Source organism: Hemiscyllium ocellatum, chromosome 15, assembly GCF_020745735.1.
Source record: "Hemiscyllium ocellatum isolate sHemOce1 chromosome 15, sHemOce1.pat.X.cur, whole genome shotgun sequence".
Lineage (NCBI taxonomy): Eukaryota > Metazoa > Chordata > Chondrichthyes > Orectolobiformes > Hemiscylliidae > Hemiscyllium > Hemiscyllium ocellatum.
The window spans coordinates 4,878,137-4,893,032 of NC_083415.1; the positions used below are offsets into that span (position 1 = coordinate 4,878,137).

The 14,896-nt window shown below is 43.9% G+C and overlaps 1 protein-coding gene across 1 annotated transcript; it reads left to right on the forward strand.

The window, feature by feature from the left end:
• Positions 1 to 297: 297 nt before the first annotated feature.
• LOC132822686 (uncharacterized) lies at positions 298 to 6,073 on the forward strand. The gene is made up of 2 exons (XM_060835936.1): positions 298 to 429; positions 4,507 to 6,073. Exons 1-2 carry the CDS (start codon positions 301 to 303, stop codon positions 5,812 to 5,814), a joined length of 1,437 nt encoding a protein of 478 aa, XP_060691919.1. The 5' UTR covers positions 298 to 300; the 3' UTR covers positions 5,815 to 6,073.
• The last annotated feature ends 8,823 nt before the right edge of the window (positions 6,074 to 14,896 follow it).

Consider the following 14,896-nt stretch of genomic DNA (forward strand, 5'->3'; position numbering starts at 1 on the left):
TCTGAGAATTCAACTGTATCACTCTGCTCTCAGATTCCTGTGTGGTCACTTTCTAAATTCACAGCAATATCTGAACCCCAGAAGCTATCTATAGTGAAGGGTGGTGTGAATGAGCTCACCAACTCCCACAGCACCAGCGTTTGTGTCTTGCCGGTAGCTGCAGTCCCAGAGCAAGCAAACAGTGATGCCTTCTCTGATGACCAAAACTCATCTGCTACTCATGTTGAAAATTCAAAAGCTGCGCAGCTTTTGCACTTAGGAACTGAGACAATTCTTGTCGGCCAATCATCTGGGAGTTCGATGTGTTCAACTGCTGTCTCTGGATTGCCACTGCAAATGGAAATACAGCAAAGGTCCACCGAGTCTATCAAAGACCACGTTCTAAAAGAGACAGAAGCTCTTCAGAGTCCGCCTTCACATCAGGCAGAGGTGAGTCCATACAGAGGGGATGATGATTATGAACAGTGCAGCCAGCTGTCACTCCATGCTTAATCATCAATATTGAAGACTAAAAATCACACAACACCAGGTTATAGTCCAACAGGTTTATTTGTCAGCACTAGCTTTCAGAGCGCTGCTCCTTCGTCAGGTAGCTGTGGAGCAGGACCATAAGACACAAGACTTATAGCAAAATATTACAGTGTCATGCAACTGAAATGATATATTGAACGAACCTAGATTGCTGTTAAGTCTTTCATCTTTTAGAATGTATTGCAGATTTCAGTTCATTAATATGTAAATCCCAGAACTTCTTTTAAGTCACATTCTCGAGATAAGGTTTTATAAAAACAAGGTGACATCTCAGCCCAGACAATGCATTAAAGGTGTGAGGTTAGAGTCTGTCTGTATCCCAGTCTTGAGTCAGATTGGTTTATGGTGTTGTGTGATTTTTAACTTTGTCCACCCCAGTCCAACACCGGCTCCTCCACATCATATTCAAGAATGACATTCCAGTGCAGTACTGAGGGAGTGCTCCTGTGGAAGAGGTACTGTTCAGCCCCTGCTGTCCTCTCAGGTGACATAAACAATGCCAATGACACTATCTGAACATGTGTTCTGGTCACTTACTGGAATGAAAGCTTTTCAGCCCCTCACCATACTTGCGCCAGCACTTTGACTGAGCTGGCTATAGCTCATAATTTACTCCCCCTTCCTCATCCCCTCTCCCAGCTCCCCAGGCCCTCCCCCTCCCTTCAATGTTTGGCAGGCTGTTTAAAAAGCTCTCTCAGTGCACAAGAAGGAGTCCTTCAGCCTGTACTCCTCAATCCCCATTCACTTCTCTTACCACATATGCATACAGGGAGGCTTTGACCTCAGTGTTCTTGCTGGCTAGGATCATTATTCCTCTTATTGTGAATAAATAATAATCCTGAGGGACTTGACCAGGGTGGGTATGTTTGTGAATGTACAGTGAGTTCCCCACCTCCCGGTGTACTCTGTATTGCTGATGCGACTCCACTGTGCTTCATGTTCCTTCATCCCCATTGAATCTGTTATGCAGGAACGGAACAAATTCCAACACAAATCATGTTAAGTGTTCTTTTTATCAGGATTGGCCATTCAAACTTATTTGTATGAGAGTTTTAAACAAGTTAGACTAGGGAAGGTAACCAAATATAGATGGAAGGAGTAGGAATGAGATGGAATCAGAGGTACTAAGGAAAATAGCAAATGTGTTGCAGGAGTTATTAATCAGTCTTCCTCTCAATGTCTGTAGTGACCACGTGCTGCGGATATAAATTAATATCTGTGGTGATGAGGCTACTGCACTAACCAGTAGGTAGCTCAGTTAGGACCGGGAATGGGTTCTACATCTTCCTGCTTACTCATTGTTTGGAAGAAAGGAGGAGGTGAGGCACTTGATATTTTGAAATGCACAGGATTTACTTGATGGGTCTAAGACTGAAGCTTTTTAACCAGTACCTTGAATCTTTATTTATAAACATCCACCTGAGGGAATGAGATTTTCCCATTCATTTTATTTGGATCCCTCATAATGTTACAACCCATAATTAGGTTTCCCCTCAAAACTATAATTATCCAGCACAGGCAACGACCTGGTAAATCTTTGTATCCTCTCCTCTCCAATCCCTAACCAGTTTATCTGTAGGATCCACCCCCACTGTTTGAACAGGCAGCTCTGTATACAGCATTTACAATGAGTATCAAGTTACTTGCTTTTGAAAAAACTGCTTTTGAAAAATCTTTTCCATAATCCTTGGACAAACAGTCCTTTTCCCCAATACAGTCCATCATTGAAACTACAGAAAATAAAAAGATTCAGTTCTTACAATTAGTACGGAGGAACTGGATTGATCAGAGGATTATTCCAGCTCTAGTTTTAAAAGACTGAAAACAACTTTTAAAAATTACTAAACTATTTTTAACTTGTATGTGGTAGTTGGTGTTTTATTTTTACCAAAATTACTTTCTTTAAAAATATTGTTATTGGTGGCCATGTGCCAAACAATTCACCTCAATGAGCTTTGAGAAGATTTGTAGCTCAGGTTGAGGTTGTGGATGTAGGTTTGCTCGCTGAGCTGGAAGGTCCATTTTCAGACATTTCGTCACCATGCTAGCTAACATCTTCAGTGAGCCTCTGGTAAAGCATTGGTAATATAGCCCGCCTTTTATTTATGTATTTAGGTTTCCTTGGGTTGGCAATGTCATTTCCTGTGGTGATGTCATTCCCTGTGGTGATGTCATTTCCTGTGGTGATCCAAGTCAATGTGTTTATTGGTAGAGTTCTGGTTGGAGTGCCATGCTTCTACGAATTCTCACACACGTCTCTGTTTGGCTTGTCCTGGGATGGATGTGTTGTCCCAGTCAAAATGGTGTCCTTCCTCATCTGTATGTAAAACTACTAGTGACAGTGGATCATGTCTTTTTGTGGCTAATTGAAGTTCATGTATCCTGGTGGTTAGTTTTCTGTCCGGTTGTCCAATGTAGTGTTTGTTACAGTTTTGCAAGATATTTTGTAAATGACATTAGTTTTGCTTGTTGTCAATGGAACACCCATGGAACACCCATGGGATCTCCAATATCAGGGTTCTTAGCAGAGGCAGTAATGCAGAGAGTTGAACAAACAGCTCTGCCAACCATCCAACCCAACGTTTGGGTCCACTACATGGATGAGACCTTTGTCATCACTGAACGAAACAAATTAGAGGAAACCTTCAAGACCATCAATAATACCCTTACTGGCATAAAATTCACTAAAGAGGAGGAAAACAACAAGAAGTTGCCATTCCTAGATGTCACAGCAAAGTGAACAGCCAATGGGGAACTTCAAACCAGTGTATACAGGAAAATAGCAGATACAGACCAAATATTGAACTACAGAAGCAATCACCCCAACACCCACAAATGGAGTTGCATTAGAACATTATTTCAATGAGCCACCACACACTGCAGCACAGAGGAACCAGAAAGAGAGAAGAAAATCACCTGTACAGTGTATTCAAAAAGAACGGGTACCCAATGAACACAATCCACTGATTTCTAAGCAACAAACCCCAACAAGCAGACAAAACACATCCAGAAACCTTCGCCACTCTCCCCTACGTCAACTACATCTTGGAATTGACTGCCAAACTACTTAGACCCCTTGGCATCATGGTAGCCCACAAACCCACCAACACACTATAACAACAGGTAATGAACTTGAAAGACTCTATATAGACCGCAAGCAAAACTAATGCCATTTACAAAATACCTTGCAAGAACTGTAACAAACACTACATTGGATAAACAGGCAGAAAGCTAGCCACCAGGATACATGGACATCAACTAATCACAAAAAGACATGACCCAGTCTCATTAGTATCTTTACATAACAGATGAGGAAGGACACCCCTTTGACTGAAACAACACATCCACCCTAGAACAAGCCAAACAGAGATGTGTATGAGAATTCCAACCAAAACTCTATCAAAAACCACATTTAGTTGGACCCCATTTACTACCCCCGACAAGAAAACAGGGAATGACATCACCAACCCAAGGAAACCTAAACACATAAATAAAAAGCGGGCTGTACCATCAGTACTTCACTGATGATGTTACCTTGTATGGTGACAAATCATCTGAAAACAAAGCTTCCAGCTCAGCGAGAAAGCTTACCTCGAAAGTTCAGCTAATTGCTTGGAATGAGCTAAACGTTTCAAGCTGTTCTTCATCTTCGATCTCCTGCATTTAGGGATGGGCAGTAAATGTTGGCCACAACTTGTGGAAGTGAGAAAAACAAAGGTAAGCTGCATAAAGTCCCAAAGATGAAGGGTTCACTCAGAGAGCATTCCTAGTTTTGTGGGTGAGCCTGACTTCTAGTGGGATAATTGCTAATTTTAACCTCAAGCCCTTATAGCCAAGGCCTGAGCTTGAAAGGAAAGTAGCCCTGAAATAGACAGAATGAAATAAACTTTATAAAAGCCTAACACAATATTATCAATTGCACAACTTGAAACTGTGATAAGTTCTTTATATTTCTGTTGTATTTTTTGTTCACAGTCAGTGCTTCTGTGTTCAGGAGACATACAGCCTTCAGTCAACATTGGAATGGTTCAGTTATTACACTTACCTGCAGCTCATTCCCAGAGCTCCTCTGCTCCTTACAGCTGCCAACTGCAAATTGGAGGACAAAACGATGTGGGGATGACTGGTTTAGAGAGTGCACAGCCTAATGTTCTCCTCCTTCCTTCAGGACTCTCTTCCATAATCCTTCAGTGGCCATTTGCAGGGTGCACTCTTCCTACTTTCTCAAGTGACCACACAATTCTCAGTGTCCCTCAAGACCCTGCAATTCCCACTGTCCATAATAACCGTGCGATTACCAGTGTCTCCAGTCACTCCTCAATTCCTACCATCTCCAGTGAACCTGTGATTCCCAGTATCTCCAGTGAATTCTCAATTTCTACCATCTCCAGTGAGCCTGTACATCCCAGTGTCTCTAGTGAATCCTCAATTCCTACCATCTCCAGTGAACCTGTGATTCCCAGTATTTCCAGTGAATCCTCAATTCCTACCATCTCCAGTGAACCAGTGATTACCAGTATTTCCAGTGAATCCTCAATTCCTACCATCTCCAGTGAACCTGTGATTCCCAGTATCTCCAGCGACTCCTCAATTCCTACCATCTCCAGTGAACCAGTGATTCCCAGTATTTCCAGTGAATCCTCAATTCCTACCATCTCCAGTGAACCTGTGATTCCCAGTGTCTCCAGTGATTCCTCAATTCCTACCATCTCCAGTGAACCTGCCATTTCCAGTGTCTCCAGTAACCCTATAGCTTCTGCTGACTCCACAGGAGACATGCAGGAGCTACTTGTGTCTGCATCTGGGTGTGGTGTTGTTGAAGGCCAGGCTTGTCAGTTTAGAGAGACACTTGCTGTGCAGAACGTGGGTTGCACCAATCTTACTCTGGCCAGGCTGGGAAACACTGCCCAAGACAGCACTGAATCTCCCGTCAGAGTTCTTGCTTCGGATCGAAAATATTCGGAATCCATGGAGCTCAACGAGCAGAAGCTCTCTCAACAAAAAGGTCTCCCAACTCCTTCCCACAGGAAGTCTAATGCCCTGCCCTCAATTATTAGTGGGTCACTCAACTCTGAAAGTGGACCCTGCTTAGGGCAAAGGAAGTTCCAGGGGATTGATGGGAAGCAGTGCGAGGGAATTGGTAGATCCCAGGACCTTCCCACTGCTGCACTTTCACACAACCAGAGAAGAGGCAAATCCCTGGAAAGGACAAACATTCGGCATCAAATGGAGAATGAGGAGAGCAGCAGCGATGAAGACAGACTCGTCATTGAGACTGAATAGACATGAGGGCTGCTCAGGATGTATATCGACATTCATGCTTGATATTAACAGGTTCTGTAAAGATTGGTAGCTTGTAACTAACGGAATATTTGCCAGGCTGACTGTACCTCTGAAACTAATGTATTATTGAACTATTGCATGTGATCATTTCACGTCGCATCTTGTTGAGTGAGACTTTGTTTGTGTAGGTGGAGTGAAGGGAATGTCAGTTTTTTCACACTTGTTGCTAGTGATGCAATAAAGAGTCGATGTTTCTCCAGTGGCTCTTGTGTAGAGTATGGATTCTGCATGTTCAATGACCTCAGCACAGTCTCTCAATCGCCCATCAATACAGAACTAAGGATAGCACTGTCCCCATTCCCAGTTATTATCTCAAGTGCTATATGTCACCAATTTGACACTTAATATATTCGGGATGAATTTTATGTGGAATCGTGGAGATGTACAGCATGAACAAGTCAGAGAGTAAAACTCTCTCTCCCCTGTCAAACCCCAAACTCTCAGAACATTGGCAGATGTGTTGGGACAATTCAGCATAATAATTCATCTTGTATCAGTAACTTCCATAGGACAAGGGGTCCTTGCTACCTTCTCCTCCCCCCCTCCCCCCCATTTATCTCTCCATCCTGGAGGCTTCCTGCCTCTATTCCTGATGAAGGGCTCTTGCCCGAAACGTCGATTTTCCTGCTCCTCGGATGCTGCCTGACCTGCTGTGCTTTTCCAGCACCACTCTGATCTAAAATCCCGTCACAAAAAAGATAAACAAGAGACTGTCACAGATAATTATCGTCATTGTTATGAGTTAATGATTAAAGGAAGAGCAGGGCAGAGTGGATGAATGCTTGGATGGTGAAATTCTGAGCGGAGGTGTTAGATACCTCTCCAATAATGGTCCTGTTCTTAGGGGATTTTAGAACCTAGAATATAGACCATAGCACAGGAATGGGGCCTATGGCCCATAAATGTTGTTGCAAACATGATGCCAAATTAATCTAATCTCCTTCTGCCTGCACTTGCACAATATCCCTCCATTTCGTGCATATTCATGTGCTTATCTAAAAGTCCCTTAAATGCCCTAACGTACCTGCCTCCACCACCATCCTTGGCAGTACATTCCAGATTCCTACTACTCTCAGTGTAAAAAAAACTTGCCCTTCACATCTACTTTGACCATTTCCCCCCCCCCCTCACCTGAAATGCATGCCCCCTTGTACTAGACATTTCAACTCTGGGAAAGAAATTCTGACCATCAGCCCTATCTATGTCTCGCATAATTTTGTCGACTTCTATCAAGACTTTCCTCAGCCTCTGCTGCTCAAGGGAAAACAGCCTGAGTTTTCTAGCCTCTCCTTATAGCTCTCTAATCCAGGCAGCATCCTTGTAAACCTCTTCTCCAAAGCCTCCACATCCTTCCCGTAACATGGTGACCAGAATTGAATGCAATATTCTAAGTGTGGCCGCACCAAAGTCTTATAAAGCTGCAGCATGATATCCTGACTCTTGTACTCATTTCCCTGACCCATAAAGGCAAGAATGACACACGCCTTCTTTACCACCCTATTTACATGTGTGGCCACTTTCGGGGAGTGATGGACTTGAACCCCAAGATTCTTCTGTACATCAATGCTGTTGAGGGTTCTGCCATCAACTGTATACTTTTCCTTAACATTTACCTCCCAAAGTGCAGCAACTCACACTTATCCAGATTAAACTCCATCTTCCATTTCTCTGCCCACATCTGCAATTTATCTATATCCTGCTGTATCCTTTTTACAACCTTCTACACTATCCACAACTCCACTGGTCTTTGTATCGTCTGACCCACCCATCTACATTTTCATTTAAGTAATTTATGTATAGCACAAAAGCAGAGATCCCAGTAAGGATCCCCGTGGAACCCCACCAGTCACGTAGTTGCAGCCTGAAAAACACCTTTCTACCACTATCTTCTGTTGTCTCTGGGTAAGCCAATTCTGACCCTACACGGCCAAGTCCCCATAGATTTTACCAAGCAGAGACACTGTATTTCTGCAGAACGGGGATCAATGTTACTTTGCAGCACTTTATCAATGCTGTCTGGGAGAACATACGAAGATTTGGACAGGGGGAAGTGTATTGATGTCATTGTATAAGCAAGGATTGAGTGAAAGAAATAGCACCAGGATTAAGAAAAGTGCTGTGTTAGGTGAGGTCGGACAAAGTTAAAATTACTGAAGTCTAATTTTACAAATACAAAAACTATATTCAAAGACAAAAGCAGAAGTTGCTGGAAAAGCTCAGGGACTCTGGCAGCATCTGTGAAGAGAAATCAAAGTTAACGTTTCGAGTCTGGGGACCCTTCCTCAGGACTTCTGAGGAAATGTTAACTTTGATTTCTCTGCACAGATGCTGGCAGACCTGCTGAGATTTCCAGCAACTTCTGTTTGTGCGCCTGATTTACAGCATCCACTGTTCTTTCAATTTTTATTCTTTATTCAAAGACATTAGTAAACTGTCAATTTAAACATGTAGTAACAAAGACAAGATTAAAAGGGGCCCGGAAATAGTGTTAAGTTTTATTGGATATAGATTCCAGGAAAGATAGGGAAGGAAAGCAAGGAGGAAGACCGGCAGTATTAGAATCTGGAATCCATATTGTAGAAGGGGTGTCAAAGGACTGGAGAGGATGCAGAAGAGATTTGCTCAGGTGTTGCCTGGGTTGGACAGTTTCAGTTATGAAGAAAGATCAGGCAGATTAGGATTGTTTTTCTTAGAATAGAAGAGATTGAGAGGATACATAAGTGCGAGGTATTAACTTAAAATGGGGCATAGGGTAGACAGGAAGAAATCTTTCCCCTTGATCGAGGGACAAATGACCAGGAGAGGGAGTGGGGGTGGGGTGTTGGGGGGGGCATAGATTTAAGGTAAGGAGCAGAACATTTCAGAGTAATGTGAGGAAAAGCTCTTCATCCAGAGGATGGTGGGAATCTGGAACTCACTGCCTGTAACATAGTCGAAAGGGAAAAAAAGAAGCATATGTAAGGTATAGGAAGCTAAAAGCAGAAAGGGCCCATGAGGAATATACAGAAAGCAGGAAAGAACTCAAACAGGGAATTAAGAGGGCAAGAAGGTCTCTGAAATGACCTTGGCAAGTAGGGTTAAAGAGAATAATGAGGATAAACAAGAGGATAATGAGAGAGAGAATAAGACCACTCAAGGATAAAGGAGGTATTTGTGCTTGGAGGCAGAGGATGTGGATGAGATCCTAAATTGGTACTTTGCATCAGGGCACATCCAGGTGAAGGATATGGAGGATAGTGAGATTTATGAGGAACATTCTAATATGCTAGGGCATTTTGATTCCAAGAAAGAAGTGGTGTTAGGTTTCTTGGAGCATTGAGGTGAATAAGTCTCCAAGGCCTGATGGTATCTACCCCAAATAATTGAGAGAGGCAAGAGAGGAGATTGCTGGAGCTTTGACCAAGATCTTTGCATCTTTGCTAGCCACTGGAGAGGTCCTGGAGGACTGGTGCGTAGCTAAAGTTGTCCCTCTGTTCAAGAGGGGAATAGGAATAATCCAGCAAACTATAGGCCAATATTGGTGGTGGGCAAGCTATTGGAAAGAATTCATAGGATTTACACGCATTTGGAAAAACGTGGCCTAATTAGAACAGTCAAAGATGAGGGTTGCAGATGCTGGAGATTAGAGTCAAGAGTGTGTTGCTGGAAAAGCACAGCAGGTCAGGCAGCATCTGAGGAGCAGGAGAATCAACATTTTAGACAAAAGCCCTCCATCAGAAATGCCATCAGGTCGATGGGAGGGATGAATCTGGCAGGTAGCTGAAAGGAAGGTTCCGTAGGTGGAATAGAAGGGAGGAGGTGGGGCTGGAAAGGGAGTCATGTCTTATTAAATTGATTGAATTTTTTGAGGAGGTGTCTAAAGTGATCAATGAGGGTAGAGCAGTGGATGTAATTGATATGGACTTTAATAAGGCATTTGACAAGGTCAGTCATTGTAGGCTCATACAGAAGATTAAGATGCGTGGTGACTTGGCCATATGGATTCAGAATTGGCTTGCCCATAGAAGGCAGAGGTCAGAGCTGGAAAATGGGATTAATATAGTTAGGTGGTTGTTTTGACCTGCGCACACTCAATGGGGCGGAGGGGACCTTTATCTGTGCTGCAGATGTCTATGACTCGATGAGTATTGATCGTGTTGCTGGAGAGACAGGATGGTTTGAAGCAGTCAAGGATGAAACTTATTTAAACTGAAGAAACAATGGAGTCACAATATCACTACGCACACCATCTAGAAGCCCCCAAAGAGTGGGAAAGATATAGAGGAGAAAATTTACAAGGAAATTACCTAAAGGTTTTTAGATTAGATTAGATTACTTACAGTGTGGAAACAGGCCCTTCGGCCCAACAAGTCCACACTGACCCGCCGAAGCGCAACCCACCCATACCCCTACATTTACCCCTTACCTAACACTACAGGCAATTTAGCATGGCCAATTCACCTGACCCGCACATCTTTGGACTGTGGGAGGAAACCGGAGCACCCGGAGGAAACCCACGCAGACACGGGGAGAACGTGCAAACTCCACACAGTCAGTCGCCTGAGTCGGGAATTGAACCCGGGTCTCTGGTGCTGTGAGGCAGCAGTGCTAACCACTAGATTCTGGAGTAATGAGAATGAGGATCTTCATTAGGACTGTAATAGGATAAGTGGCACAGAGGGAAAATGTTCCTTGAATATATTCAGGTGAATGTTCTTTCTCAGAGTACATTTCTAACCTTGAGAAGGAGGAGGCCTTGCTCAACCTGTTGAGGAGTTTATAAAATCATGAGAGGCATAGATAAGGTGATTAGCAAATGGGGGATAGGGGAGTCAAAAACTAGGGGCCATATTTTTAAGGTGAAAGGAGAAAGATTTAAAACGAACCTGAGGGCAACATTTACGAACAGAATGTGGTTTGTATGGTGGAATGAACTGCCAGAGGAAGTGGTGGGTGCTGGGACAGTTACAACATTTCAAAGACATTACGACTGGTACATGAATAGAATAGGTTTAGAGGAATATAGGCCAAATGTAGGCAGTTGGGACTAATTTAATTTATGAAAGTTAGTTGGCATGGATGAGTTGGATCAATGGGTCTGTTTCAATGCTGCATGACTGAATGACCATGATATCTTCACCTTTCGACAAGTTGCCTCAGATCTTCCAAGGACCACGGATAAACTCCAGGGACAAAGAATATCTCTTGCTATTGATGTGCTCACTGGAATCTCAGACAGAGGCACAGAAGATAACCAAACTGTGCCAATGGGAAATAATCTAACGGAATATCAACAGTTTCTGATGCCTGATTCTGCTTGGATGGCATTCTCCAATACCCTCCAGGTGTGTCTTAGTCTCTGCACACGGAGTGACATGGCCCTTGAGGACCGTGATGCCTTGGAAAATTGGGGGAGAGCCAGAGGAGATGGTGAGAATACCTGTACAGCATTTGCATGTGGACACTCCCAGGAACCAAGAGAGGATGTGGGTGAGTCAGCAGCATGGCAATGGCAGGTGTCTGCAGAATGAATGTCATTCCCCAATTGATGTTCAGTGTCAGAGATTGCAGGCACTCAGCAAAGGTGAGGAGTCTCAGAGAGGCTATTAAACTAAAACATGTTGAAGTGTTGGCTCAACATTTGAAATTTGAGGAGGGAAGGCCTAACCTGGTTAAAGCATAGGTTTCGATCATTGGAATTCAGTTACAAATGAAGCAACTCAACTTTGAAACAGAAATGAAGTCAATAAAGAAAGACGAAAGGAATGAGAAGAGAGAAAAGAATAAAAATAAAAATGAATTGTTAGGGCAGAATAGGAAACAGGAACTGAGGAGTACAGGATATCCAACCAAATCACAGCCAGTGAGGCTTAACAGAATCGGTCAGTGTAGGATCCAAGGCAGAGTTAGTAGGAATGAACAAGCTGAATAAAGCATGTTATGAGTAGATTTTAGAAGGATTAATGGGAAACCAAACCAACAAGAGGGTGACAACCTGATGAAATATTACAAAACATTAATGTCTACAAAGGAATCAGCACGGGGAAGATCTGAGAATAAATTTGACAATGGTCCTGAAATAACTGCACAGAGGCTGGTAACCCATCATCAACTCACCCTTTATTTGTGTGCGCACTGCACATAACCAGTGACCAGCCAGCTCGAAGCCAATCCCTAGATTGAGGAAACCTTCTGAATCTCTTATTTATTTTTGTCTACAAGTTGGAGTAACCAAGTGACAGGCAGAAATCTGAGATTGAGGGATCTCGAGCTGTCGGGGGAAAGTTGAGGCAGATCCCAAATGCCCCTCATGAACCTGCTGGTGGGAAATGTTTCTCTGAGACTCCCAAAACAGATCCTTAGAGGCATAGCAACAGCACGCTCTCACATTCCTTCACTGGAGCACTTGATCCTTTGCAGAATCAACTGTAAGGATGTGGGAATGTTCCAGGCACACAGCAGCTCGCAGGAAGAGATCGCAGTCATTAATTTTCCAGTCTCCACAGAGTGCTGGTCTCCTCAAGTCTGAGCAAAGCTGCGAGGCTGCTGCCATGCTGTGGATGATCAGGGTTTTGCAGGTTTAATTGTAAAATGGTCCACAGAGCCCTGATGTTTTTAATTATTCATTCAGAGGATGTGGGCGCCTCTGACTGGGCCAGCATTCATTACCCATTTGAAATAACTGCAGAGACACTGGTATCCTGTCACCAAGTCACATGTGTGCTGTACATGGTCTGTGACCAGCTAGTTCAAAGCCAGTCCCTAGACTGACGAGACTTTCTGAATATTCTGTTTTCTTTCAATACATTAAAATGATGCGTAACCTAATTTTAATACTTTAAGTCCCAGCACCAAAATGCACAAGTAGCAAATTGTATCTGAAGTAGGTATTTATGTGGGTAATTAGAAGGAGGTAATTGTGTTTAGATTTTAAACTTTTTCGTCGGAGACTTGTAAACTTGTTGGTGTTGGTGGGTTTGTAAAAAATGTCAGTGTTAGGTAATGGAGATGGAGAGATCCAGCCCAAAGCCTTCTCTTCATCATGAACATCCAATCCCTCTATGACTCCATCCATCGTGACCAGGGCCTCCAAGCCCTCCGTTTCTTCCTCTCCCGATGTCCCCGCTAGTACCCTTCTACTGACTCTCTCATTCATTTGGCCGAACTGGTCCTCACCCTTAACAATCTCTCCTTCGAAACCTCCCACTGCCTCCAGCCCAAAGGGGTAGCCATGGCACCCGTATGGGCACCAGCTATGCCTGTCTCTTTGTCAGCTACATAGAAAAGTCCATCTTCTGTAATTACACCAACACCATTCCTCACCTCTTCCTCCACTACGTTGAGGACTGTATTGGCGCCACCTCGTGCTCCCGCAAGGAGATGGAGCAGCTCATCAACTTCACCAACATATTCCACCCCAAACTTAAATTCACCTGGACCACCTCTGACATCTCCCTCCCCTTCCTGGACCTCTCCATCTCCATCAATGATGTCCGACATAACACTGACATTTTTTACAAACCCACAGAGTTCCACAGCTACCTGGATTACACCTCTTCCCACCCTACCTCCTGCAAAAATGCTATCTCATATTCCCATCCCCCCACTTGTCTATCCACTCTGCAGGCACCCTGCCTCCATTCCTGATGAAGGGCTTTTGCCTAAAACGTCGATTTTCCTGCTCCTCGGATGCTGCCTGACCTGCTGTGCTTTTCCAGCACCACTCTAATCTAAACCCTTAGTTTCTGAGGAGCTGAGTGTTTCTACATTTTTGGGATTGAAATTACGCGTCATGTGTCTTAATCGATTAGATTAGATTACTTACAGTGTGGAAACAGGCCCTTCGGCCCAACAAGTCCACACCGACCCGCCACCCACCCATACCCCTACACCTCACACTATGGGCAATTTAGCATGGCCAATTCACCTGACCTGCACATCTTTGGACTGTGGGAGGAAACCGGAGCACCCGGAGGAAACCCACGCAGACACGGGGAGAATGTGCAAACTCCACACAGTCAGTCGCCTGAGTCGGGAATTGAACCCGGGTCTCTTGCGCTGTGAGGCAGCAGTGCTAACCACTGTGCCACCGTGCCGCCCATAATAATATTGCCTTGAAGCCTAGAGGCTGTATCTCCCAGGTTCTTGGCTCCTTGAATGCCATAAGTACCTTCTCTGGGTGTGAGTATATTGTCTCTGGAATGTATCACATCTGGGCACTGCATGTACCACTCCTGAATGATACGGATAAAATGTCCAGATGCTGAGCTTGTATATCTCTATTAGAAGGATCAAATGTTGAGTGAGAGGGAAGTAAGGTGCAACAGGAAGTGCAATGGCAGAGCAGGTCTGAGATCAGGAGGAGGGACAGCTGAGTCTCAACATAGTGATATCAAAATCACTGCAAAGAGGAAGGAGTCACAGAGCTCTTCAAAGGATAATTTACAAGATGCATATCAGAAAGGGGGTGGGCCAGGGGGGGTGACCAGAGGACTAATCAGAATGAGGAAAATTGAGTGTTAATATTAGAAGGACATATCTTCTATTGATTTAAATTTGATTGTGGTCAAAATATGAAAAGAACTGTGTTAAACCTAAGGCTGTGGGAGAAACTATTGCACTTTGAAAACACATTATGGAACCTCATTGGAAGTTGGGTTTACACAGCTGCATTGCACATAGTGGGGAGATGAGATGAGATGACACAGTACAAGGGGAAGTGTGCAGGATGAGATCCAGGAGACAACAGGTCGCTGATTGATTTGGGTGATTGTGACCAGTTGTGGATATCAAAAATTCTTTGCCTGACAACAACTACCTGATTGTCTCCTGGGTAGCTGAACTCCTGAACAGCTCGTGGTGTGAACCCCACAGGAGGGAGAAAGCAACAGTCTGATAAAAGACCAGTTTCTGTTCGGTAACAGCACGTGAAGCCTAAAGAAAGCCTACTATTCCCCACCCACCAGTTCCTGTAAGCTGTCATTTTTAACCACTAATCCAGAGACTTCCTAATTGCCCTGTACCTCCTATAAAGTGAAAGAAC